General features: G+C 40.9%; 2 protein-coding genes across 2 annotated transcripts; both read right to left on the bottom strand.

Moving 5' to 3' along the window:
• Positions 1–7,603: 7,603 nt before the first annotated feature.
• On the bottom strand, positions 7,604–13,482 carry LOC125888224 (extracellular calcium-sensing receptor-like). Its single transcript, XM_049575436.1, has 6 exons — positions 13,289–13,482; positions 12,750–13,047; positions 11,176–11,970; positions 10,848–11,075; positions 10,553–10,676; positions 7,604–8,511 (listed from the first exon to the last, which is right to left on the bottom strand). Exons 1-6 carry the CDS (start codon positions 13,318–13,320, stop codon positions 7,604–7,606), a joined length of 2,385 nt encoding a protein of 794 aa, XP_049431393.1. The 5' UTR covers positions 13,321–13,482.
• Positions 13,483–22,798: 9,316 nt separating this feature from the next.
• LOC125888222 (extracellular calcium-sensing receptor-like) lies at positions 22,799–26,811 on the bottom strand. Its single transcript, XM_049575434.1, has 6 exons — positions 26,618–26,811; positions 26,141–26,438; positions 24,676–25,473; positions 24,348–24,575; positions 24,041–24,164; positions 22,799–23,706 (listed from the first exon to the last, which is right to left on the bottom strand). The coding sequence occupies exons 1-6, from the start codon at positions 26,647–26,649 to the stop codon at positions 22,799–22,801; spliced, it is 2,388 nt and encodes a 795-aa protein (XP_049431391.1). The 5' UTR covers positions 26,650–26,811.
• Positions 26,812–27,500: the final 689 nt, after the last annotated feature.

Raw genomic sequence — 27,500 nt, 5'->3', positions numbered from 1 at the left:
GAGGCTGTCAAGCGGAAAAAGGAGGCCTTTTGAGCTTGGCTGGGTCTCATGAAGCAACAGACAAGTACTGGGGGGCAAGAGGGGCTGCCCCCACAATGATTGCCAGAACAAAAATCTGAGTGTGGGAGGAGTTCGGGGAGGCTAGAGAGAAGGGCTTTCGGTCAGCCTCAGGAAAGTTCTGGCAAACCGTTAGAGATCTCCGGAAGGGTAAACAGGGCTTCACACATTGCTGTTGTTGGCTGGGTATGAGAAGTGTGGATCTAAACTGAAGAGATTGTTAAATGGTGGAGAGAGCACTTTAAATAACTCCTGAACCCAACCAACATGTCCTCTGTGGAGAAGGCACACTTTGAAGATTAGGGGAACACTTCACACATATCCCTGGCAGAAATCAGATAGTCAAGAAGCTCCTCAGTGGCAAGGGGCCAGGTTTGGTTGACATTAGCCTGAGATGCTGAAGGATCTGGACTGATATTGGCTCACACATCTCTCTAGTATTGCATGGAGGTCGGGACAGTGCTTGCACATTGGCAGACCGGGAAGGTGGTTCCCAATTTCATAGAAAGAGACCAGTAATTGTGCTCCAATAATCAGGTTTAATCACACTGCTCAGCATTCATGACAATCATTATTGCAGGGTGCTGGAAACAAGGCTCTGACTGACTGATATCCATGGGGACCAATGTGCACTCTGTCTTGGCGGTGTAACGTGTTTTATAGACTTGGAAAAGGCTTAAGACTGTGTCCCCAGGGCAGTCCTGTGGGGGTACTGCAGGAGTATAGAGTACTAGGACTCTTGCTACAAGCCATTAGGTTTGTTATATAACCAAAGTACTCTACAAATCAAACACTTTTTTGTGGGGTTGTTGGTGGTTTCTCTCCTCTAATCAGCTGTGTTTGTGATATTAATGGACAGAATCTCAGGGCACAGCTGAGGGCAAGGGAGTGTCCTAGACAGTGTGATTCTATTGGTTTCATCAGACTGTGACCTCCAGCACTCACTGGGGTGAGTTGCGGCCAAGTGTGAGGCGATTGAATATATATGTATATATATGTCAAATTGAAATCATATCATGGCAGACTTTGTAATATTGGCAAATAGCGTATTGCTGTGCAAGAAATTGATGTAATGTCGTCATGTGACGACAGTGATGCACACCCCTCACTGTAACACTTACGTATTTCTGCTGTAAAGTTACACATTTTAACATGGATGTCTTTGGGGCCTGACTTGCTTGTGGAGCCAGCCTTGAGTGGCCATTCAAGGAAATGTATTACATCACCGATCAGTGCTGAAGAGGGGAGTGTTGTGTTAGAGCATGCACAAAGAAGCTTGATCAGTGGGTACAGCTCAAGGGAAAGCAGGTCTCTTTTGCTGTGTGAGAATGATGTTTGGTTTAAATTGTGTAATTTAGTGAGACATTTTTGGGCTTGACTGCATCATTAATGCTAGAATGAAACGCCATCAGTCTGAGACTGACTGAGTGCTGTCACTTCCTGGATCAAGTTAAAATTCCTCATTTCAAAGTAAAAGCCCTGACTTGTTTCATACACAGTCAAGTAATATACTAGGTTTTGACTTGAGCCCTGTTGTTCGAAACCTAGATGAGGGATTAAGTCGGGATAAGTTGGTTATCTTGGCTTAATTTAGCGTTGATTCGGTTGTTCAAAAGCAGAGGCACATATGTTGCCATGGAGATTTATTCTGTGCACTTAGCCTGGTCCCGACCAGGCTAACAACCAGGTTTAGTTTAGCCTGGTCCCGTCTGTCCAGTCAGTTGTCAATGCGATCGGAAATCAATGTGTTTTATGTCATTTCATGTTCTTATGTACATATTTGCCTCATTTTTGAACAAAACACATTAAGCCTATAATAATAAAAAAAAAAAAAAAACATTTAACATTTAAAGCATTCTTTTTGTCACAGCCTAATTATCCGTGTGATAATATGTTTGTCTGTATATCTATGTTTTATGTTCAATGTCCTTTATGTTGGAACCTGTATCAATGAGCTGTACTGGAAACAAATTCCACCAGCCTGGCTGTGTGGTCATTAAAAGAATCAATCAATCAATCAATAAGCATCATCAGGTGCATACAGGGTGCATATAATATTGGGAGCAATCTGGGGTTCAGCATCTTGCCCAAGCATACTTTGACATGCACATATCCTTACCAATAAAAAAATGATTAATTGTTGGAATAAACATACAAGTAGGTGTATTTGGCATTAACACAATTAGTGGTTATTAGGTGTCATAACTGTATGACCTTCCCAAATTATATTCCTAGTTAAATGGACCAATAACTCCAGTGTACTTTACATCAATGAATGAAAACATGAAGATGAAACCACAATATTCTTTAACCTTATTTTATTTAAATGAAAAATACTAAAATCAGTCACTGTCTGATTTGAGCTGTGGAGAGAAAGAGAGGAATAATATTGATTAATACATTGCATCACAGTCATGCTTACAATGTGCATTAAAATCACTTACTTCTTTCTGTAGTTTCTTAATTTCTAAGTCCAGTTTCCTTAAGGTCTTTCTTTTAATTTGTCTTTCAAGCTCCATGTCCTAAAGCTTTCTCTTTTCACACTGGAGCTTGACATCTGCCAGGGCTATTTGCTTCCTCAGATGAGTAGCATATAGCTCTCTGACAGTTTGTGAATTCTGTAAAACACATATCTATTAGCACAGCAATTGTGGACACCATGGATGTCCTTCAGGCAATACTCACTACATTTCCATGCAGGCTGTCAGGCTGTTCATCTGTTCTGTTACAAATATATTTTCTATGAGCACCACATCACTGACTTCTTATACATTAAGGACTAAATTATCTCCACAAGACTGGCAGGTTACCTCAAACCTTCTGGAGTTCAGATAAAGTGTCTCCTCCTCATCTGCTGCATCCACTGCTGCAGATGTGCCTTCACCCTGCCACATTAAATAGAATTTGTATTGACCTAATGTAAACTTGCAAGACATGTCAAGCAAATGGCTCTAATGAATAACACTCACTGGATCATCTTCCGGTGGCTCCAGAAGGGTCAGTGTGTCACCTGACACTGCAAGACAATCCAAAGTCAGACAGTCCACATAACACCAATGGTTGATTAATGAATGAATAAAAAGATTGATTCCATGTACAGTATACTGGAATAATGTACCTTGTATGAAGAGGGCCGTTTCTGTGGGTGGGACAGAGTCTGAAGCTATCCCCCCCTGTATCCCCTGCCTGCCTCGGTTCTGATCCAGGGCGAGCTCTTCCGCTGGTGTGAAATCAGCAGTTGGTGCCCCCTCATGGTACATTTCCTGAGTAATATTAACTTCCACTGCTCACCTTTAAGGTGAAGTGTACAACTGTAAATTTGTGGAAAAAATTGCTTACACATTCAGTCGGTCCGCAGTTGTTTGCCACGCACTCTCTCTCTCTGCTTTATTATCGCTGCAGTGTTTCCTTTCTTCGTGATTATATGTTTTACCTCTTCATAAGTGTCCATGATGAGATGCTGCTCACTGGGTGAGAAGTATGCAGCACGTGTCCTCTCCATTGCTGCATCGGTGAATCTGTGATCGATCTTGGGGTCTATTTAAGAAAGCCAACGATGCGCACTCATCCGAATGAGTTACACCTGGCTTGACAAAGCCGCGCCTCCTCAGCCTGGCTTGGCGTTCAAATAACCAATTAAGCCAGGGTGGACTTTGGGGAATTTGTCCAGCCTTGCTTTTCCACTTATCCTGGATTGGTTAATTCTACTTTCGAACAACAGACCCCTGGTCTTGTTATTATTATTATTATTCATTCATTCATTCATTCATTCATCTTCTAACCGCTTCATCCTCTTGAGGGTCGCGGGGGGGCTGGAGCCTATCCCAGCTGACATCGGGCGACAGGTCGCCAGACTATCGCAGGGCTGACACATAGAGACAGACAACCATTCACGCTCACATTCACACCTACGGACAATTTAGAGTTATCAATTAACCTAGTCCCCAATCTGCATGTCTTTGGACTGTGGGAGGAAGCCGGAGTGCCCGGAGAGAACCCACGCTGACATGGGGAGAACATGCAAACTCCACACAGAAGGGCTCCCACACCCGGGATCGAACCGGCAACCCTCTTGCTGTGAGGCGAGAGTGCTAACCACCACACCACCGTGCCGCCCTATTATTATTATTATTATTATTATTATTATTATTATTACTATTATTATTATTATTGTCCCACAGCAGTGTGGGAGTGGTTGAGTCTGTGATGTCCTGCAGGTGGCCCCAAACGTTGTTTCCCTTGCGTTGCAGAGTCTTTGGGTTTGGCGCAAGAACCATGGTGATGAGTGGCTGGCAGCTGCTGGTTCTGATGAATCTGGGGCGAAGAGGTCAGTCGGCATTTGCTGGTTTACTTTGTTATGATTACTCGCTTATAATAATGGTGAAAACACTATTGTTGGCCGTTCGATATTGTTGTCAAAATTATTATTGATGCGAAAAAATGTCGAAAACACTGGAGATAAAACAAAACTGGATAAGCAAAATTTAAAAGTTTAAAAAACTGAGTTTAAAATTGATCGTGAGCACAAAAGAGTTACGTAGAAACCAAACATAACTGGTTAAAAAAATAAGATACGCAAAAGCAAATAGATAATGAAAAACAAAAGAGTGTAAGCAAAACATAAAAGCAAGAGGCTAAAATGAAGAAGAGCACAACAAGAGAGTAACAGAAAACTAGCAAGAGAATACAAGAAGCAGAAATTACAAGGACAGAAAATACAAGAGGCCAGAGCGCACCAGAGCGCACGTTTTTAATCGGCCAAAGTGGGCGGGACTGAAAAGGTGGCCCCTTAGTGAAAAAAACAAAGTATAAGCCTGTTATTTTATTTTGGAGGAAACTTAATGCTTTTCTTATATGAGATCATATACTTTGATACGTTACGCACGATGGACACATACTCTTCCCATTGTGGTCAACATTGATTCTTAATATCCAATTAAAAATACAAATTAACATTAAATCCAAATACAATTATTATGCGTATATATATATATATAAGCGGAGTACCATATAAACTAGGCTACTTCAAATACACACACTCTAGACTAACCTATAGTTGGAATATATAATAATAATAACTTAAAAAGCATTTGAAGCACCTCAAATTAAATCTTTACACCCCCTTTGGGAACCCGGATGTCTGGAGGACGCATCCCTCCTGACCGGAGTAAGCTCGGGGGCAGGGTAATAAACATTTGACCCTCGCTTGTGGCCTTCCCATTATTTATTTACTTGTAGTCCAGAATCTGGAGAGTTTAGTCGGCTGTATGCTCTTACATTTGTATGTTTTCCAAGCATGTCCAACTGATAGGAGACCCTGGGGAAGACCCGGAACATGCTGGAGTGAGTACACATCTCATCTCACCGGGGAACACTAGAAAAGGTTGCGTAAAAAGGGATGCATGGACAGCCTTCCTTCGCCTGCTGCCACCATGATGTGGCACAAGGTTAAAAAAAAAAGGAATATAAAAAGGTGATGGTGAAAGTGAAGAAAGTTGCAGTTTGCCCATAGCCAGGGGGATGCAACATTTTTTGTCCCCAAGAATGTTTCAAACAAGGCAGTACTGCTTGAAAAATAATGACAATAATAACTAGAACTGCAAGCAGTTATGAACGGGGGCCAAGCCCCCCCGTGCAACTCGGTCCCTGCGTCCCGCGGAGCCCATGGAAATTGTCCCCGAAGGACGACGGGCTCCGGGCGAGCGCATGTTTATGAATGTGTCATTTAAAATGTGGAAGTTCCAGGCAAAACTGCCTTTACATCCGTTATAGCACCACCTATAGACCGATTTGCGACGAATTTGGCACAAAGCCTCTGGATGACCTCAGGAAAGAGTGACTTAAGTTTGATGTTGAAAGCATCTACTTTGAGCGAAATATGAAACGTGTGTTTTTTAGCTAGCAAAAAAGATTGTTTGGTTGTAACAAGCGCATTTTTTGGAGTGCCAAAATTCTTTTGATAACATCAGACACATCCGGAGATGCTATGTGCAAAGTTTCAAGCAGGTGGCACTTAAAATGTAGGAAGAGTTCGAAAAAGTAGGTTTTGAACATGTGGCGAATTAGTAAAGAGAATGTGCAGCAGAAGTGGGTGGGGCCTGTGTCAGAAAACCCAGTTCTATCCAGGGAACACATGGATATAATGTTTGTGAAAGTGTCATTTAAAATGTGTTAGTTGCAGGCAAAAACGCGTTTGCATCCGTTATAGCGCCACCTAGTGGAGTACATGTGCAATTTTTGGTACGGAAGATCTGTGTCCTATTCTATATGTACCCTTAAAATTCCAAAGCCCTCAGCATAATAGTTTGGCTGAAATTAATGTTGGTTGTTTATCTTGTAATAAGCCACGCCCACATTGACCAGTCATGACCACCTTCAAGATATGACCTCAGAATTGGCCCTACATCTTACCAACCAAATTTTGTAGAAATCGGTGCAGAACGTTCAAGAGATATAAACTTACCATATTTGTGGCGTCCCCTAGTTGCCAAAATTCACCAAATTCGGCTCATACCCTCACAGTCTTATGCCAACCAATGATCTCAAATTTGGTGTTAATAGCATTTAGTTTGACCGAGATATCCAACAGTTTGCATTTTTATAGCTAGCTATAGAAGTTTGTTTGTTAATAATTTGCGCATTTTTTGACCGAATAAAATTCCTTTGATAACTTTAGATCAGGTCCAACAGAAGAGGGTATATGTCAAGTTTCACGCAGATTGGACAAAATCCCAAGGAGAAGTTTGAAAAAGTAGGTTTTCCAGTTTTCGCGATTTTGCGAAAAAACTTCCAAACGCAAGTGGGCGTGGCTTATGGCAAAGTGATTCAGCTCTATTCAGGGAAGCTGGGGATACAAGATTTTTGAATGTGCGACATACAGTGTGGGAGCTAGAGGCAAAAATGCATTGGCCGAGGTTATAGCGCCCCCTGCAGGCAGATATACATAGTTTTTTGCATCTCAGGTACGTGCAGGGGTCTGGACCACCCCTCCAAATTGCACCACCCTCCCTTGCACGGTTTAGCCTGCAGCACCACTTTTACCTACGGAAGAATAAAAATAAAAATCTTTACAAAAACAATAGGGTTCCTAGCGCTGCTGGTCCCAGGAAACGCATCTGCTTGCATATGCGTTCCCTCAGCCCCTTGGGCTTGGCCCCCTAATAATGCCAGTGGAACACAGACAAATGGACTAAGATACACGTACAGCCAGACCAGCCACCATGACTGTGAACAAAGAAGCTTAGTTTACAGCACACACAGAGGGGAAGTAACTTAATCTCTGCTGGAGACGCTGTTACTCTACTGTATCTTTATAAAACGAATAGTTGCTTGCTGCTACATCAATGCTCTGAATGTTGCCTACAACTTCTTTAAAGTGTAAATCTGGTACAAAACACACACACACACACACACACACACACACAGAAATTAAAATATATATAGTTCAAACCATAACGGTTTATATAATTGTTGATCAAGTTGTATTTAAAGTTGTTATCTCTAATTTCTATGTCACAATTTTAATGGCATTGTTCATAATGATATTTTATTTTGGTGCCCCCTTCCCCATCATCTCCTTTTTTGTATTCTTCTCAGGTTTCAGTAAGATAATATAACATTTTGGAAAAAATATACAAATGAGCAGTCCAAAACTGGAGGCCAGAATAGCAAATATCTCCACAGCAACACTGAACTTCCCAGGGGAGCTGACATATGCTGGAATAAAGGTGATCCATACTGCACAGAATATCAGCATGCTAAACGTGATAAATTTGGCCTCATTGAAATTATCAGGTAGTTTCCGAGCCAGGAAAGCAAGAATAAAACATAACATGGCCAGAAGTCCAATGTACCCAAGAACAGCCCAAAAGCCTACAGCTGAACCCAGAGTGCACTCTAAGATGATTCTGTCGTTAAATTGTTGAAAGTTCTTGAATGGAAAAGGAGGTGAAATTATTAACCAGAGTATACATATGATGACTTCTACAAAAGTGAAAGCCAGAACAGTGAGCCTCTGCTGTGCAGGCCCAAACCATTTCATCACATTACTACCAGGAAGTGTTGCCCTGAAGGCCATTAACACCACTATAGTTTTCCCCAGAACACATGAGATACAGAGGACAAAGGTGATGCCAAATGCTGTGTGTCGTAGCATGCAGGACCACTCAGAGGGCCGGCCGATGAAGGTCAGAGAACACAGGAAACAAAGAATCAAGGAGAAGAGCAGCAGGAAGCTCAGCTCAGAGTTGTTGGCCCTAACAATAGGAGTTTTCCTGTATCTGAAGAAAATGAATGCCACAACAGCAGTGATGCATGTTCCCAGCAAGGACGCTGCAGTGAGCAGTGCTCCCATTATCTCTTCAAATGATAGAAACTCTTTCTCCTTCTTGACACAGGCATCTCTTCTCTCATTTGACCAGAACTCAGGGTGGCATCTCACACAGGTGATAGAATCTGAAAATTGATTTTAAAACAGGCGTTAGCCTTTTTTGGTACATTTGATGTTTTTGTCTCTATATTGTTTATTTTACGTGCATACAAGACGTACAGCACATAATTACTGAATAATAAATAGAAAGCTGTATGACAGTTTTATTTTGGTTGTCTTTGCTTTGTTTTATTTCATAATAGCTAAGCCTTGTAACTTTTTTAAATTGCAATTTTCAGTCCAATTGCAAACACAATTTTGAATGGGGCTGGGGCCTTGTATTGTCGACCTTATAAATTCTTCCTTGATGTCTGGCTGTGTCCCCGCTGCTTTCAAACATGCTGTGGTGCAGCCCCTCATCAAGAAGAATAATCTTGACCCTTCAGTTTTGTCGAACTACAGACCTATTTCTAAGCTCCCTTTTTTGTCCAAAGTCTTAGAAAAGGTAGTGTATGAACAACTGCAGTTGTATCTGGACTTAAATGGCATTTCTGAAAAGTTCCAGTCGGGCTTTAAAGCTCGCCATAGCACAGAAACAGCGCTTTTAAGAGTTTTTAATGATCTGCTTTTAATTGTTGATTCTGGTAACACTGCTGTTCTGGTACTCTTAGACTTGACTGCAGCTTTCGACACAGTAGATCATAAGATTCTTTTATCACATCTTGACCTGTGTGTAGGTATTAAAGGTACAGCGCTCAAATGGTTTGAATCCTATTTATCAGAAAGGAGTTTCTCTGTTCACATGGGCCAGTATAGATCTGCTGCATCCTCACTCAATTGTGGGGTGCCTCAAGGTTCCATCTTGGGCCCCATTCTCTTCTCCATTTATATGCTTCCCTGGGTGCTTTATTTAGAAAGTACAATATAACATTTCATTGCTTTGCAGATGACTTACAGATCTACCTTCCTCTTCAAACAAACAGCTCTGCCTCCATTCAAGCTCTGCGGAACTGTCTCAATGATGTTCACACATGGATGGCTTCAAATTTCTTGAACCTAAACAAATCCAAAACTGAAATTATTTTATTTGGCCAGTCTGACCTTTTAGATGGCTATGACAGTGCCATTGGTCCATTGGCTTCCTACTGTCTCCCTGCTGCAAGGAACCTAGGAGTAATTTTTGACTGTGCCTTTAAATTTAAAAAACAGATTAGTTCAGTAGTCAAATCAAGCTTCTTTCAATTAAGGCTACTTAGTAAGGCAAAGCCCTACCTCCCCCCACTTGATTTTGAGAGGGCAGTTCACGCTTTCATTACCTGTCGTCTGGACTATTGTAATTCTCTTTATGCTGGATTGGACCAGCAGTCACTGAAACGCCTGCAGGCTGTCCAGAATGCAGCAGCCAGACTGCTGACAGGAAAGAAAAGACGTGATCATATCACCCCAATACTGGCCTCCTTGCACTGGCTCCCTGTCCAGTTTAGAGTTCAATTTAAAATTGTATTATTTGTTTTTAAAAGCCTAAATGGCTTAGCCCCATCCTATCTATCTGAGCTTGTTCAGCTTCACACGACAGCCAGAGCACTGAGATCAAGTAACCAGCTGCTGCTGGCCTGTCCCAGAATTAAACTTAAAAACAAGGGTGACAGAGCCTTTTCCGTTGTGGCGCCAAATTTATGGAATACTTTACCATTCCATATAAGGGCAGCCCGAACTTTGGAACATTTTAAATCTCTTTTAAAAACCTACCTCTTTTCGCTTGCTTTCACCTCTAGTTGAGACAGATATGTCTTTTACAGCTTTTATTTGTATTTAACCTGTACTCTAGTGTTGATGTTTTATTGTCTAAGCCTATTGTTGATCTTATTGATAATTTTTGTGGTTTTTGCTATTCACTCACTCTTTGGATGAACTGTACAGCACTTTGGTCAACCGAGGTTGTTTTTAAATGTGCTATATAAATAAATTTTGACTTGACTTGACTTGACAATTTCATCCACTCTAATTAATTCCAGTTTCAGAAAGAGAGATGTCAAAATCTCAGCACACACATATATATATATGTATATATATGTATATATACACACACACACTTTTTCTTTTTCTAATGACAAAATAATACAACACCTGTCATGTTGCTTATTTCTCCCTCTGCACATCTTAAACAGTCATAGCAGCAGACAGGCTTTCCTTTCTGGAGAACCTTGTGAGTTCCTGGACGACACTTCACACTGCAAACTGACACAGGCACCTGCATAAACAAAATGATTAAGAGAAAATATGCTGGCAGGTGCTGTCTTTTTTAGGTTCTGTTATGCAGTTTGATGTATCTTAAACATGCATTATGATACAACATCTTGTAACATATCCAATTTTTAACTTTTAAAATAGACTTCAGTATATAAACATTACAATAGCTTACCTGTTGTGAGTTGTTTGCCCAAATTAAAGACTTATTTTGCAGATTCAGCTGTTTGTCTGCAGGTAAAGACGCATCATAAAAACCAACTGTGACAAAGTCCACAATGCCATTTTCTGTTGGCTGCCAATTTATAATTTCATACTTTGCTGCTGGGTCTCCATTCTCATTAAAGTAAACCTCCTCTCCTTCCTTTGTTTTGAAATGAATGCCCTTTATGTGCTGTAAAATCTAAAAAGACATGAATCAATGTAGATCATTATGTGACACACAGTTTGTAGGCCTTGTGGTGATATACCATGATAGTCTTGTGATTTATTTATGAACTCACCGTATATGGATCTAGCTGCACCTTCATATTACATGTTTTGTTACAACTAAGAATACTGTGAAGTGCGTGGGCCACAGCATACACTCCTTTATAGATGTTGTTTAAGATAGGCATGAGCGACATATCAGTGAAGCTGTTCTGCACTCCAGTCAGATCCTCATGTCCAGTACATTCTCTGTGATTCTCTGCGGATGACTTTGACTGCTTAAACTCACAGCTGAATAATGTCTCCCAAAACTCTGTAAATAGTTCATTACCAGATGAATTGAGTGGCTTCGCATCCAATATGAACTCTCTCATGCCACTGACATGTGCTTTGTGGATGGACAGGCCTATGGCACCATCCAGAATGTGATGCTTATCTATGGCTGCAGTTTCAGGATCAAAGATCCAGCTTTCACTACCAACCCACTGGTACCTAGTCAGGTTGTAGTGAGACATCTCATGTATTAGCATGTCGATATCCGCAAGGGCAAGGAAAGTGACAATCACCTTGGAAGTGGAAGCTCTGATAATGTCAATTATCTTTTGTATTTTGTCTGGTGGATCTGTTCTAAAGAAAGACACAGAGTACTCCAGACAGATACCCAGCTGCTGGGCTGTTTCTGTAAATGTGGCCATGCCATTGTTCCCATAATCATCATTTGTTCTAATAGCACCAACCCAAGTCCAACCAAAGTGCTTGACCAAATGTGCCAGGGCTCTGCTCTGGTAGTAGTCACTGGGTATTGTCCTGAGGAAGGATGGGTACTTGGTTTTATCACTGAGACAAGCACAAGTGGCAAAGGGGCTGATCTAGGAGAAAAAGAAAACAATACCCTGAGATAAATATTTGAAATGGAAAACATTTACACAGCACACTACAATGTGGAAACATTCAATATTACGCATCATTGATAAATGGTAAATTTATTGTAAATAAACTTCAGTGAATAGTAATTATTGATAATTTTACTGTGAGCAAACAATGAAATATTAAATAATTGCTACTTATAACTACTGGCAATACCATAAATATTTATTTGAACACCTTATCATTTTATATACTTCTTGCCTATCTGAAAATGATGATGAACACATTTGTAAACCTTAAAGAAATTGTTCGTAAAAAATTATAACATCAAACCAGATATTTGTAAAATTTTGTTAATGGTTAATAATTGTTTTTAAACCATCTATAAACATTATATGGTTGTCCAGTATAATGCTGCACTTTTTGTAGATGCCCTACACAATATTTATTAACCAATTTACAAAGTATTAAGATTATCAGTTGCAGCTGTATAATAAACATGCAAATGACAGTTTTTTTTAAAAAAAAGTTTAAAAACCAATAAATAAGCATTAACAAAGTGTTACAAATATCTGGTTAAACAATATAATGTAGTTTTAAAACATTTTCTTCAATGTTAAATGTTTAAAATCTGAAGAAATACTAAATATGTTCAACAATAAACGTATTGCAATGTTAATAGTTAGCAAACAGTATTCAATTATCAATTACTATTGTTAACATTAAAATGACTGTTAACTGAAGTTAATGTCATAATTTCGTTTTGACCAATCTTACCCACCACTGGGATATGAAAGCTTCCGATTACAGTAGCTATAGCCATGGAAGGAGAGGAAGAGGTCTCTCCAATAATGGCCTGCACTTGGGCTGGTCTGGCACAAGGTGCTTTCGAGGGTGCAGATAACACCTCATTACCATTAGTCAAAGCCAGTGTAACCCTCACAGCTCTGGCCATGGAGCGACAGGAATCATATATCTTATAGCCCAGAGAGATGCCAGGCAGCAGGTCTGTCCTGTTATTAATCTCCACTATGGCAAAGCGCATAGCCTGGGCAAACTGGAAAGCTCTAAAATTCAAACTATATGTTGAGAGATACAAATATTGGAATTGCAAACAATTTATACAACAGTAGCACAGGAAATCAAAGCCTCTAATGGTATAAATACATACAAGAGGCAATATTTCTTATTTTAATACTCAATTTGAAAACCTTTTATATATTATTATATTATTAGTAGTAGTATTTGTACCCGTTTCATATCTTTACGAACTTCCACATATATATTAAATTCGAAGAAGATTTCTTCAGTATAACTTACCTGGTGCATTGCAGTGGCAGTGGCTTGTGCATGTAGTTGTCCTGTCTGGTTTTCCAGCTGCTGTGGAAAGAGAAGATTCCCCCTAAGAAAATGTCTCCATCATTAGATAGCTGAGGGTTCTCAGGATCCCCTCTATGTCTACACACCAGATCCTCAGCCTGAGTGACAGACGCCACCAGCAACAGTTGTAAGAGTGCCCAACACTTCTCTGGCCACCTCTGCACAGACACCATATTGTCTAAGAGAGTTAAACCACGGGGTGGCTTAATATATACCTTAATGTGAATTAAAAGTTTGCACTGGTATTTATACATTTTGGAGCAGCATTTATAAGAAAAAATAAATAAATAAAATACAAGAGTAGAGATGATTTATCTCTGAGGACCTACAAGGTGGGGCAAGAAGAAGGTACCCAAACAACGAAGAGTTTTCGGCCATAGCCTATTCTAATGAACTTAACTGTATATCTTAACGGATAGGAATATTCAATTGTGCTCTCAATAATGTGTGCCCTTTTTTTTATTATAATAATCCTTTAACATTACGGAGGTGCATTTATACTCTAATTGATAATTGTCATTCAAAAAATTGAAAAATAATGCAGGATGAAGGTGATGAAAAATTGAGAAAATAAGAGTCATTAGGCGTGTGTTGTGTGCGTGTGTGTGTGTGTTTGTTTGTTTGTGTGAAAGAGAGAGAGTGTATGGATCTTTCTGTCTGCAGATAATCTCAAATACTGTACCATGATTCAAAATTGTTGGAAAACTGTTTCATTGACTCCTCTAAACCATCACTGACTCCTCACTCCTCATTTCTCTTAAGCAGCTGGTAGGTGCTGCAAATTTTCTGGAAAACCAAAACTTGCCTTAGAACAAGTTGTAGGCTGTTGTAGGCCACACTTAAGCCTTTATTGTAGTTAAAAAACTGACATCCATAGGATTGTTTGGTCTTATTTTGAACCAGAGCAGCTGCAGAGTAATTTTATATCTGATATGTTAAGATCCACTAAAGTTAGGCAGGATACCATATGAATAAGTCAATTTTTTTTGTTATTTTTGACGCCATCTTGATGGTAAGTGAACAGGGTGGGGCCAATTCCACTGAGCGCTACTGCACTGTGTTCTGGCCACCGTAGCTGCAACCCAGTTTTGTTACATCCACCACATGGTGCTTCGACCCAAAGTAAGTGAATAGGCTATGGAGTTTTCATTTTTGTCTATTTTAATGTAAAGAGTGGAGCTTCCTCCTGTTTGTCCCATCCCATAATCATTGACCAGAAGTAAACATCAGCTGTTTGTAATCTAGTCTCCCCTTAAAGGGATAGTGCACTGAAAAATGAAAATTCAGCCATTATCTACTCACCAATATGCCGATGGAGGCCCTGGTGAAGTTTTAGAGTCCTCACATCCCTTGCAGAGATCGGCGGGGGTAGCGGCTAGCACACCTAATGGCTGACGGTGCCCCAGACTAACATCCAAGAGCACAAAATTGAATCCACAAAGTATCTCCAACATGCTCATCTGTAGTGATCCAAGTGTCCTGAAGCCCTGACATAAAAAGTTGTTTTGAAAAACGTCATTTGAACTCTGTTTTTAGCCTCACTGTAGCCTGTAGCTCTGACTGCTTCTCTGTGCTCCGTGCTCATGTGTGCGTGCTCAGGGTGATCAGTGATGCTCTGAAGAGCAGCAGTCTCGTCAGTACTGATGTCCAGATTCTCAAGTGCAGGCATCGCCAATTCCCAGTCTGAGCAGCAAAGATCGTTGGCATTGCTTTGCATTTGAAACAACTACACCACCAGGTTTCCAGTGCTCGACTCTGGTATTCTGCGGCTGGCTGAGAGTTAGGCTCATGAGCTGCGGCGGCTGCTTCATCCAGTAGCCTGAGTTCCGTGTCCGTATACTCGGGCTCAAACAAATATGGCTCAACAAAGAAATGCTGTTCCTCCTCAATTGTAAAGTCTTCAGACATGTTGGGCTGTCCTTTGCTAAAAGACCGTAGTGCAAATTATCTTTTAGCTACTGTGGTTACTGTTGTCTCTCCCTGCGGTGCACGTGTAATGTGATGTAAACACGGGTAAGCAAAGCTCATGCTTTCGCTGGTCTCGCGCAAGCGCGCACACGTGAGCGCGGAGCACAGAGAAGCAGTTAGAGCTAAAGGCTACAGTGAGGCTAAAAACAGAGTTCAAATGACGTTTTTCAGGACACTTGGATCACTCCGGATGAGCAGTATGAAGATACTTTGTGGATTCAATTTTGTGTTCTTGGACGTTAGTCTGGGGCGCTGTCAGCCATTAGGTGTGCTAGCCGCTCCCCCCGCCGATCTCCGAAAGGGATGTGAGGACTCTAAAACTTCATCAGAGCGTTCCTCAGCATGAGGGCGAGTAGATAATGGCTGAATTTTCATTTCTGGGTGCACTATCCCTTTAAAAGGCGCTGTAGTCAGCTAGGTAGGGGGTTTCTTCACTGTTCCTGATCTTGTTATGGCTGTGTGCACATCAGACTAAGGTACGCTGTTTCCCCGTCTTGTGTTCTGTGTAGAATTACTAATGCATGTTGAGTAAACAGAATTTCACTCACCCCTCACGCAGGTGCTGTTTACAAGCATATCAGTTGCCGGGTGGTAGCTTTAGCCCTCTCCAATACAATAGCACACTCGCAAGCTGGCGTGTGTGGCAGGTTTATATGCCCAGATGAGCACTCTTAACTTGCAGCTTAAAGGTATTCCTTTTATAACATGGCAGTGATTCACATGTATCTGATAAATACTGATGTGCGCTTCTCAAAATAGGAGCGAAGCAGCATGATGATGCCGTCCGGGTGGTTTAGCTTTGCTGTATTTGTGTGAGGTAAAGCGATATGACTATTGTTGCAAAGATTTCAAGTTAATTTCATGTTTTTGCTTTTACTAGGAGGAGCTCTGTTGCCACTGCTGTTTTTGTCCCGTAGTTATTATTTTTTTTCTTCTTCTTGTATAATTTGTTTATGATTGCCAGTGGTTATTTTCTGCTATTTTCATGTGATTTTGATTATTGTTTGCATGAAGAAACTTCCTTTAGTTTTATTTAGTTTATGTATGGGCTGTGATTGTAAGGAGTGACCTCTCTGTTTGCTAAACCAATGGCCGTGGGCGAAAGTTTATGTTGTTGGCGTTCATGCTGGTAGCAGGCTGGTTGGGGTGCTGGGTCCTACGGGTGGTGGATTGCCAGGTGGGGATTTCACCTTTTCCTCCAGATTCACCTTGCATGTAATCTAATGTGTATCTAACCTGTGTGTCAAATTTACTAATCCTGAGTGTGAGTTTCCGTGTGTTCACTGCATGCTATTTTGCTGTGCACTGCTAACCCTGTGTGCCTTTCTCTTGTAGTGTGAGCAGTCGCATGACACGCTGATGGTGGTGGTGAAACACCCTAACCCTCTCTCCTCACTCCCCTCAACCTGTGAGTTTCTCTGGCACCCTTCCCCCCTCTACTGGTAACGAACCCCTCTACAATTTTGAGATCTATTTTTGTAAGAAAGAAAGAATATTGAGTAAAAGTCTTCCTTTTTAATAGAAAATAAATCCTAAATTAATTGCTTCTGCATTTTAAATAAGTAATTTCTTATTGGGCTTAAAATATACGTCTCTACTCCTCTATGTTCACCTCGGAACTTGTGTGCATATACTGAGTGTATATTCTCTGGGTGAAATTCCCAGAGTGGCATTGTCAGGTTCATGTAGGCTGGGTCTAGTCAGAGGCCCTAGTCACATTAATTTTGTTCATTGTAGTTATTTCCTACTTTGATGTACTGTACCCTACAGACAGAGCTAATGCTGTTAAAAGTTCAGTCATGAATGATATGGATCTAAGATTTGTGGCTGTGTTTTAAAAATGCATTCATCCATATCTTATCTTATGCATAAGATCTTATCTTATCTTATCCTCATAATTACATTGTATCTATATTTTACATACAGTGAACTCAGTCTGCTCTGTGCAACACACCACAGCTTGGTCACAAATAAACTAATTACATATTTTTCTTAGCTTGTCAGACTCTTCTGAAACATGCTACACTGCATCTGCTGGAATCATCAATCGTCTAGAGTCCCAGTGATCAGCCTTGATCTAATGGGGGGGGTACTGTGGGACTACGGGGTACCAGGCTCGTTGCTACCAGACATCCAGTCCCTGTATGACCAAAGTGAGAGCTGCGTCTGCATACTCAGCGCAAAGTCACACACGTTCTCAGTGGGTGTTGGCCTCTGTCAGGGTTGTCCCTTGTCATAGAACATGTTTGTGATATCCATAGACAGGATCTCAAGGTGCAGCTGGGGGGAGGAAGGGGTTCAGTTTGGGGACCTCAGAATTGTATCTCTGCTTTTTGCAGATGATGTGGTTCCATTGGCTTCATCACTCCATGACCTCCAGCATGCACTGGGGCAGTTTGCAGCTGAGTGTGAAGTGGTCGGGATAAGAGTCAGCACCTCCAAATCTGAGGCCATGGTTCTCTGCCAGAAATCGGTGGATTGCCCCCTCCAGGTTGGCAGAGAGATACTGCCTAAAATGAGGTAGTTCAAGTATTTTGGGCTCTTGTTGCCGAATTAGGGTAGAATGGAGAATGAGATGTATTGGCAGTTTGGTAGGGCTTCTGCAGTGATGTGGGTGCTGTGCTAGATTGCAGATACAAGTGGCGGAAATACATTTTCTCCATGGGGTGGCTTGGCTCAGCCTTAGAGATGGGGTAAGGTGCTCGCACATCCAGAAGGAGCTCGAAGTAGAGCTGCTGCTCCGTCGCATAGAAAGGGGTCAGTTGAGGTGGTTCAGGCATCTGATCAGGATGTCTCCTGGGCATCTCCCATTGGAGGTGTTCCAGGCACGTCCCACTGGTAGGGAGCCCCGGGGCAGACCCAGGACACGCTGGAAGGATTTCATATCTCATCTGGCCTGGGAATGCCTTGGGGTCCTCCAGGAGGTGCTGGAAAATGTTGCTGAGGAGAGGGACATCTGGGGTGCTCTGCTTGGACTGCTGCCTCCATGACCCGGCCCCAGATAAGTGGATGACAATGGATGGATGGGAGCAGGGAAACAAGCATTACATAGAACATTATCACCTTATAAAGTTGATATGGCTATTGTACCTGATCAATGTAAGTCCGACATTGATTCTCCTTGTAGTTCTGTTTTGGTGCTTGGGCAGGTGAAGGAGGCTGTCAAGCGGAAAAAGGAGGCCTTTGGGCCTTTGCTAGTCCCGGGGTGTCATGAAGCAACAGAGAAGTACTGGGAGGCCAGAGGGGCTGCCCCCACAATGACTGCCAGAACAAAAATCAGAGTGTGGGAGGAGTTCGGGGAGGCTAGATAGAAGGGCTTTCGGTCAGCCTCAGGAAAGTTCTGGCAAACCATTAGAGAACTCAGGAAGGGAAAACCGGGCTGTTCACATTGCTGTTGTCGGCATGAGAAGTGTGGATCTAAACTGAAGAGATTATCAAATGGTGGAGAGAGCACTTTAAATAACTCCTGAACCCAACCAACATGTCCTCTGTGGAGAAGGCACACTTTGAAGATTAGAGGAACACTTCACACATATCCCTGGCAGAAATCAGATAGTCAAGAAGCTCCTCAGTGGCAAGGGGCCAGGTTTGGTTGACATTAGCCTGAGATGATGAAGGATCTGGACTGATATTGGCTCACACACCTCTGTAGTATTGCATGGAGATCGGAACAGTGCAGACCAGGAAGGTTGTTCCCAATTTTATAGAAAGAGACCAGTAACTGTGCTCCAATTATCAGGTTTAATCACACTACTGAGCATTCATGACAAACATTGCAGGGTGCTGGAAACAAGGCTCTGACTGACTGATATCCATGGGGAGCAATGTGCATTCTGGTTTGGCCATGTAACATGTGTTTTATGGGCTTGGAAAAGGCTTAGGACTGTGTCCCCAGGGCAGTCCTGTGAGGGTGCTGCAGGAGTATAGGGTACTAGGATCCTTGCTACATGCCATTAGGATTTTTTATATATCCACAGTACTCTACAAATCAAACACTTTTTTGTGGGGTTGCTGGTGGTTTGTTTCCTCTAATCAACTGTGTTTGTGATATTAATGGACAGGATTTAAGGATACAGCTGAGGACAAGGGAGTGTCCCAGGACCTCCTGAATGCGAGTCTCCTCTCTTCAGACAGTGTGGTTCTATTGGCTTCATCAGGCTGTGACCTCCAGTACTCACTGGGGAGAGTTGAAATTGAAATGACATCATGGCAGACTTTGTAATATTGGCAAATAGTGTATTGTTGTGCAAAGAATTGATGTGATGTCGTTACATGATGACAGTGATGCACACCCCTCACTGTAACATTTATTTCTGCTGTAAAGTTGCAAATTTTAACATGGATATCTTTTGGGGATGACTTGTTTGTGGAGCCAGCCTTAAGTGGCCATTAAAGGAAATGCATTACATCACCGATCGGTGCTGAAGAGGGGAGGGTTGTGTTAGAGCATGCACAAAGAAGCTCTCTCTTACTTTCATTTTGCTCGGAGGCTCTATACACAAAGTTAAGGTGATGACTCTCAGAGGAAAAATACTAGCGAAAAATAAATCACTCCTACCTACATTTGTTAGGATTTAAGGTTCAGTTCCAGATTTACATATTTAATTAAGAAAGTACTTTGTAATTTCCATCATAATTAGAGTGGCTCTATGCAAACTTCAGAACGTATGACGTCAGGACAGCTTGCAGCTAGCAGTGCTAACTCCATGAACAGCACTAGACAACACCAACATTGCTGACAGAGCTAACAGTCTGAACCCAAGACCCAGACACAGAGGGCTGACACTATGCTTCCACGATGACGCCATCCCGATAGTAGCACCAACTGTCATATGTGACCAATGCAATGCAGCAACGATGAACAGGCCACTGGGATACACAAATACACTAACATGCACACACGAACTGGCTTTCCACAACAAACCACAGAGAAGCTCTAATTAAAACACACACAAGAGGTAGTGTGACTGTGTTCTCTGCTCAGGATGCCAATACAATGCCAATAGACTATATTTTGCCATAGCAAATGGTGGCATGCTATATTATAGCATGAATGTTGCATACAGAACCTTTTATAATTTCTGACCTTGTGATTTGCATTGGCTGCATATAAATGCCTCAATCTCTCTGTTCTCCCTCCTGACTGTTACCAAAGAAGCCTCAGAATGAATAGACTGAAAACAAGATGACTGCAATATTTCCAGGGATTTCTTATTTCCCTATACCCAATGAATTTGGAGCAATTTCAAATTCACTCAAATTAAATACATTTTTTCCACACTGGGGCTTTAACCTTGATATGCTTTTCAAAGATTGTGCATACATTTATGAAGCGTACTTCAGAATTATGTGTCAGAATACGTTTGGCATATTTGATGCAATGAATTTTTAAATAATAATATTGTTTTTTTTGTGTTTGGTTAAAAATGGCATGCTTTTGAAATCAGATTACAATACAAGGCTATCATTTCTAAAATTGACATGTCACCTTTTAAGCCTTAGTTTTGTGTAGCATTAAAGCTCAGTACACCTGTATTGTTGCCTATATCTCCCACATCTTTTCATTTGCTAAATGCTCTACTTTTTTAACCAGGTAGTTGCTAACTGTTGCTGGGCAGTTGAAGGGGGGCATCAAGCTAAAAGGAGAGGTCTTCTGGTCTTGGTTGTCTAGGGGTCTCCTGTAGCAACGGGCATGTCAAGTACTGGGGTGCAAAAGCGATGGAAGTTGCGAAAGCACAAGCCTGGGTACAGAAAGAGTTTGAAGAGGCTTCGTAGATGGACTTTTAGTGGGCCTCAATGAATATCTGGCAAACTACTTGGACTACTCAGGAAGAGCTCAAGAAGTCTGGCATAGCTTTTTTTGGCAGTGGAGAAGAATTGCAAACATGGACTGTGGATGTGTTGAGTTGTGGAAAGAGCATTTTGAGGACCTGCTGAACTCAACCAGCATGTTGTTTGTGAAGGAGGCAGAGTTCAAGACTCAGAAATAACCTCAAACATATCTTTCAAAGTTGCCCCCAGGTAGTCAAGAAGTTCCCTGATGGCAAAGCACAAAGTGTGGATGAGATTTGCCCTGAGATGTTGAAGGATATGGACATTGTTGGGCTGTCTTGACTGACATGTCTCTTTAGTGTTGCATGGAGGTCTGGGACAGTACACAAAGTCAAACAAATTTCCCTAGGTTATAGCCTCTGCCAGAGTTGTTCCTCTTTGCCAGATCTGTTTGTGATTTTCATGGACAGGATTTCAAGGCACAGCCAATGGAAGCAGAGTCTGGAGTTGTGTTTCTGTTGTTTTAGATGATGTTTTTTCCTTTGGATTTACAAGACTGCTGAGCTAAGTGCTAAGCGATTGGAATTAGTCAGCACCTCTAGGTCTGAGGCCATGGTTTTCTGCTGAAAGATCGTGGATTTTTTTCCCCTGTGTTAGAATTTGTGGCCCCAAATGAAAGAGCACTTGGGGACTTGTTCACCAGTGAGGGTAAAATGGAGCGTGGGACAGAAAGGCGGATAGGTGCAGCATGATGGGGGCATTGCAATATTGTGGTCAAAAGGGAGCTGAGCTGTAAGGCAAAGCTTTGGACTTAGCAAGTAGTCTACGTTTCAGCCCTTACTGATGGTCATGAACTTTGGGTAGTGAATGGAAGAATGAGATTGTGAATAAAAGTGGCTGAAATTAGTTTCCGCTATAGGATGGCTGGGCTCACTCTTAGAAACTGGGTGAAGAACTCAGACATTTAGAGGGAGCTAAGAGTCAAGCCAATGCTTTCTTTTGATGTTTTCCAGGCATGTCCAACTGGTAGGAGACCCTGGCGAAGACCCGGAACATGCTGGAGTGAGTACATGTCTTCTCACCTATAATCACTAGAAAAGGTTGCCTAAAAAGGGACGCATGGACAGCCTTCCTTCACCTGCTGCCACCATGATGTGGCACACAGTTAAAAAAAAAAAAAAAAAGGGATATAAAAGGTTGATGGTGAAAGTACAGTACAGCGCAGTTGCAGTTTGCCCATAGCCTGAGGGATGAATCATTTTTTGTCCCCAAGAATGTTTCAAACAAGGCAGTACACACCTCGACAATAATGACAATAATAATAATGCCAGTGGAACACAGACAAATGGACTAAGATACACGTACAGCTAGACCTGCCACCATGACTATGAACAAAGAAGCTTAGTTTACAGCACACACAGAGGGGGCGTAACTTAATCTCTGCTTGAGATGCTGTTACTCTACTGTATCTTTAGAAAACAAATAGTTGTTTGCTTTTACATCAATGCTCTGAATGTTGCCTACAACTTCTTTAAACTGTATAGTACAATACACACACATACACACACACACACACACACACACACACACACAAATTAAAATATATAGTTCAAACCATAACAGTTTATATAATTGTTGATGAAATTGTATTCAAAGCTGTTATCTCTAATCTTATGTCAAAATTTTAATGGCATTTTCTATGATGATTTTTTATTTTGGTGCCCCCTTCCCCATCATCTCCTTTTTTGTATTCTTCTCAGGTTTCAGTAAGATAATATAACATTTTGGAAAAAATATACAAATGAGCAGTCCAAAACTGGAGGCCAGAATAGCAAATATCTCCACAGCAACACTGAACTTCCCAGGGGAGCTGACATATGCTGGAATAAAGGTGATCCATACTGCACAGAATATCAGCATGCTAAAAGTGATAAATTTGGCCTCATTGAAATTATCAGGCAGTTTCCGAGCCAGAAAAGCAAGAATAAAACATAACATGGCCAGAAGTCCGATGTACCCAAGAACAGCCCAAAAGCCTACAGCTGAACCCAGAGTGCACTCTAAGATGATTCTGTCTTTAAATTGTTTCAAATTCTTGAATGGAAAAGGAGGTGAAATTGTTAACCAGAGGATACATATGATTACTTGTACAAAAGTGAATGCCAGAACACTGAGCCTCTGCTGTGCAGGCCCAAACCATTTCATCACATTACTACCAGGAAGTGTTGCCCTGAAGGCCATTAACACCACTATAGTTTTCCCCAGAACACATGAGATACAGAGGACAAAGGTGATGCCAAATGCTGTGTGTCGCAGCATGCAGGACCATTCAGAGGGCCGGCCGATGAAAGTCAGAGAACACAAGAAACACAGAGTCAAGGAGAAAAGCAGCAGGAAGCTCAGCTCAGAGTTGTTGGCCCGAACAATAGGAGTTTTCCTGTATGTGAAGAAAATGAATGCCACAACAGCAGTGATGCATGTTCCCAGCAAGGACGCTGCAGTGAGCAGTGCTCCCATTATCTCTTCATATGATAGAAACTCTACCTCCTTCTTTACACAGGCATCTCTTCTGTCATTTGACCAGAACTCAGGGTGGCATCTCACACAGGTGATAGAATCTGAAAAATTATTTTGAAGCAGGTGTTAGACTTGTTCGGTACATTTGATGTTTTTGTCTCTATATTGTTTATTTTACATGCATACAAGACATACAAGCACAAAATTACCGTATAATAAATAGAAAGCTACATGACAGTTTTATTTTGGTTGTATTTGCTTTGTTTTATTTCATAATAGTTAAGCCTTGTAACTTTTTTAAATTACAATTTTCAATCCAGTTGCAAAGACAATTTCATCCACTCTCATTAATTCCAGTTTCAGAAAGAGAGATGTCAAAATCTCAGCAGATAAATATATATTTATTTTTTTTCTAATGACAAAATAATACTACACCTGTAATGTTGCTTATTTCTCCCTCTGCACATCTTAAACAGTCATAGCAGCAGACAGGCTTTCCTTTCTGGAGAACCTTGCGAGTTCCTGGACGACACTTCACACTGCAAACTGACACAGGCACCTACATTAACAAAATGATTAAGAGAAAATATGCTGGTATTCACATTAACAAGGTACTAACTTTTTTAGGTTCTGTTATGCAGTTTGATGCATCTTAAACAAGCATTATGATACAACATCTTGTAACATATCCAATTTTAACTTTAAAAATAGACTACAGTATATAAACATTACAACAGCTTACCTCTTGTGAGTTGTTTGCCCAAATTAAAGACTTATTTTGCAGATTCAGCTGTTTGTCTGCAGGTAAAGATGCATCATAAAAACCAACTGTGACAAAGTCCACAATGCCATTTTCTGTTGGCTGCCAGTTTATAATTTCATACTTTGCTGCTGGGTCTCCATTCTCATTAAAGTAAACCTCCTCTCCTTCCTTTGTTTTGAAATGAATGCCCTTTATGTGCTGTAAAATCTAAAAACACATGATTCAATGTAGATCATTATCTGACACACAGCTTGTAGGCCTTGTGGTGATATACCATGATAGTCTTGTGATTTATTTATGAACTCACCGTATATGGATCTAGCTGCACTTTGTTGTTACATGTTTTGTTACAACTAAGAATACTGTGAAGTGCGTGGGCCACAGCATACACTCCTTTATAGATGTTGTTTAAGATAGGCATGAGCGACATATCAGTGAAGCTGTTCTGCACTCCAGTCAGATCCTCATGTCCAGTACATTCTCTCTGATTCTCTGCTGAGGACGACGTTGACTGCTTGAACTTACAGCTGAATAATTTCTCCCAAAACTCTGTAAATAGTTCATTACCAGATGAATTGAGTGGCTTCACATCCAATATGAACTCTGTCATGCCACTGACATGTGCTTTGGGGATGGACAGGCCTATGGCACCATCCAGAATGTGATGCTTATCTATGGCTGCAGTTTGGGGATCAAAGATCCAGCTTTCACTACCGACCCACTGGTACCCAGTCAAGTTGTAGTGAGACATCTCATGTATTAGCATGTTGATATCCGCAAAGGCGAGGAAAGTGACAATCACCTTGGAAGTGGAAGCTTTGATAATGTCAATTATCTTTTGTATTTTGTCTGGTGGATCTGTTCTAAAGAAAGACACAGAGTACTCCAGACAGATGCCCAGCTGCTGGGCTGTTTCTGTAAATGTGGCCATGCCATTGTTCCCATAATCATCATTTGTTCTAATTGCTCCAACCCAAGTCCAACCAAAGTGCTTGACCAACTGTGCCAGGGCTCTGCTCTGGTAGTCGTCACTGGGTATTGTCCTGAGGAAGGATGGGTACTTGGTTTTATCACTGAGACAAGCACAAGTGGCAAAGGGGCTGATCTAGAAGGAAAAAAATGGTAAATGTATTGTAAATAAACTTCAGTGAATAGTTTAATAATTTTACTGTTAACAAACAATGATATATTGAATAATTACTACTTACAACTATTGGCAGTGCCATAAATATTTATTTTAACACTTTATCACTTTATATGCCTTGTTGCTTATCTGAAAATGATGATGAACTCATTTGTAAACCTTAAAGAAATTGTTCGTAAAAAAATATATAACATCAGACTAGACATTTGTAAAACTTTGTTAATGATTAATAATTGTTTTTTAAACCATCTATAAATATTATATGTTTGTCCAGTATAATGCTGCACTTTTTGTAGATGCCCTACACAATATTTATTAACCAATTTACAAAGTATTAAAATCATCAGTTGCAACTGTATAATAAACATCCAAATGACGGGTTTTTAAAGAAAAAGTTTACAAACCAATCAATAAGCATTACAAATATCTGGTCCATCAATATTGACAAGCATTTCCTTAAATGTTAAATATTTAAAATCTGAAGAAATACTAAATATGTGCAACAATAAACGTATTGCAGTGTTAATCGTTAGCAAACAATATTCAATTATCAATTACTATTGTTAACATTAAAATGACTGTTAACTGAAGTTCATGTCATTATTTCATTTTCACCAATCTTACCCACCACTGGGATATGAAAGTTTCCGATTACAGTAGCTATAGCCATGGATGGAGAGGAAGAGGTCTCTCCAATAATGGCCTGCACTTGGGCTGGTCTGGCACAAGGTGCTTTCGAGGGTGCAGATAACACCTCATTCCCATTAGTCAAAGCCAGGGTAACCCTCACAGCTCTGGCCATGGAGCGGCAGGAATCATAGATCTTATAGCCCAGAGAGATGCCAGGCAGCAGGTCTGTCCTGTTATTAATCTCCACTATGGCAAAGCGCATAGCCTGGGCAAACTGGATTTCTCTAAAATTCAAACTAGATGTTGATAGAAATAAGTATTGGAATTGCAAACAATTTATTCTTGGAATACAACAGTAGCACAGGAAATCAAAGCCTTTAATGGTATAAATACATGCAAAAGGCAATATTTCTTATTTGAATACTCAATTTGAAAACCTTTTATATATTACAATATTATCAGTGGTAGTATTTACCTGATGCATTGCAGTGGCAGTGGCTTGTGCATGTAGTTGTCCTGTCTGGTTTTCCAGCTTCTGTGGAAAGAGAAGATTCCCCCTAAGAAAATGTCTCCATCATGAGATAGCTGAGGGTTCTCAGGATCCCCTCTCCGTCTGCAAACCTGCTCCTCAGCCTGAGTGACAGACGCCACCAGCAACAATTGTAAGAGTGCCCAACACTTCTCTGGCCACCTCTGCACAGACACCATATTGTCTAAGAGAGTTAAACCACGGGGTAGCTTAATATGTGCCTTAATGTGAATTAAAAGTTTGCACTGGTATTTATACATTTTGGAGCAGCCTTTATAAGAAAAAATGAATAAATAAAATACAAGAGCAGTGATGATTTATCTCTGAGGACCCACAAGGTGGGGCAAGAAGAAGGTGTCCAAACAACGAACAGTTTTCGGCCATAGCCCATTCTGAATAACTTAACTGTATATCTTATTGGATAAGAATATTCAGTTGTGTTCTCGATAATGTGGGCCTTTTTTTTTTTTATAATAATCCTTCAACATTATAGAGGTGCATTTATACTTGAATTGATAATTGTAATTTTAAAAACTGAAAATAATGCAGGCTAAAGGTGATGACATATTTAGAAAATAAGAGTCATTAGGGAAAATGAAATGCCCCACAACAGTATTGTTAACATTACATTAACTGTCATGTTTTTTGTTATCTTTGTCAGGCACAAGCCTGGAGTGGATCATGTGTTTAGTCGTTTGTGTATATGCGTGTGTGTGTGTGTGTGTGTGTGTCTGTGTGTCTGTGTCTGTGTGTCTCTGTGAGAGTGTATGGATCTTTCTGTCTGCAGCTAATCTGAAATACTGTACCTATAAACCATCACTGACTCCTC

This window comes from Epinephelus fuscoguttatus, linkage group LG5 (assembly GCF_011397635.1).
Source record: "Epinephelus fuscoguttatus linkage group LG5, E.fuscoguttatus.final_Chr_v1".
Classification (NCBI taxonomy): Eukaryota; Metazoa; Chordata; class Actinopteri; order Perciformes; family Serranidae; genus Epinephelus; species Epinephelus fuscoguttatus.
The sequence above is the reverse complement of the archived record's forward strand: the minus strand, read 5'-3'. Positions and strand labels throughout refer to the sequence as shown.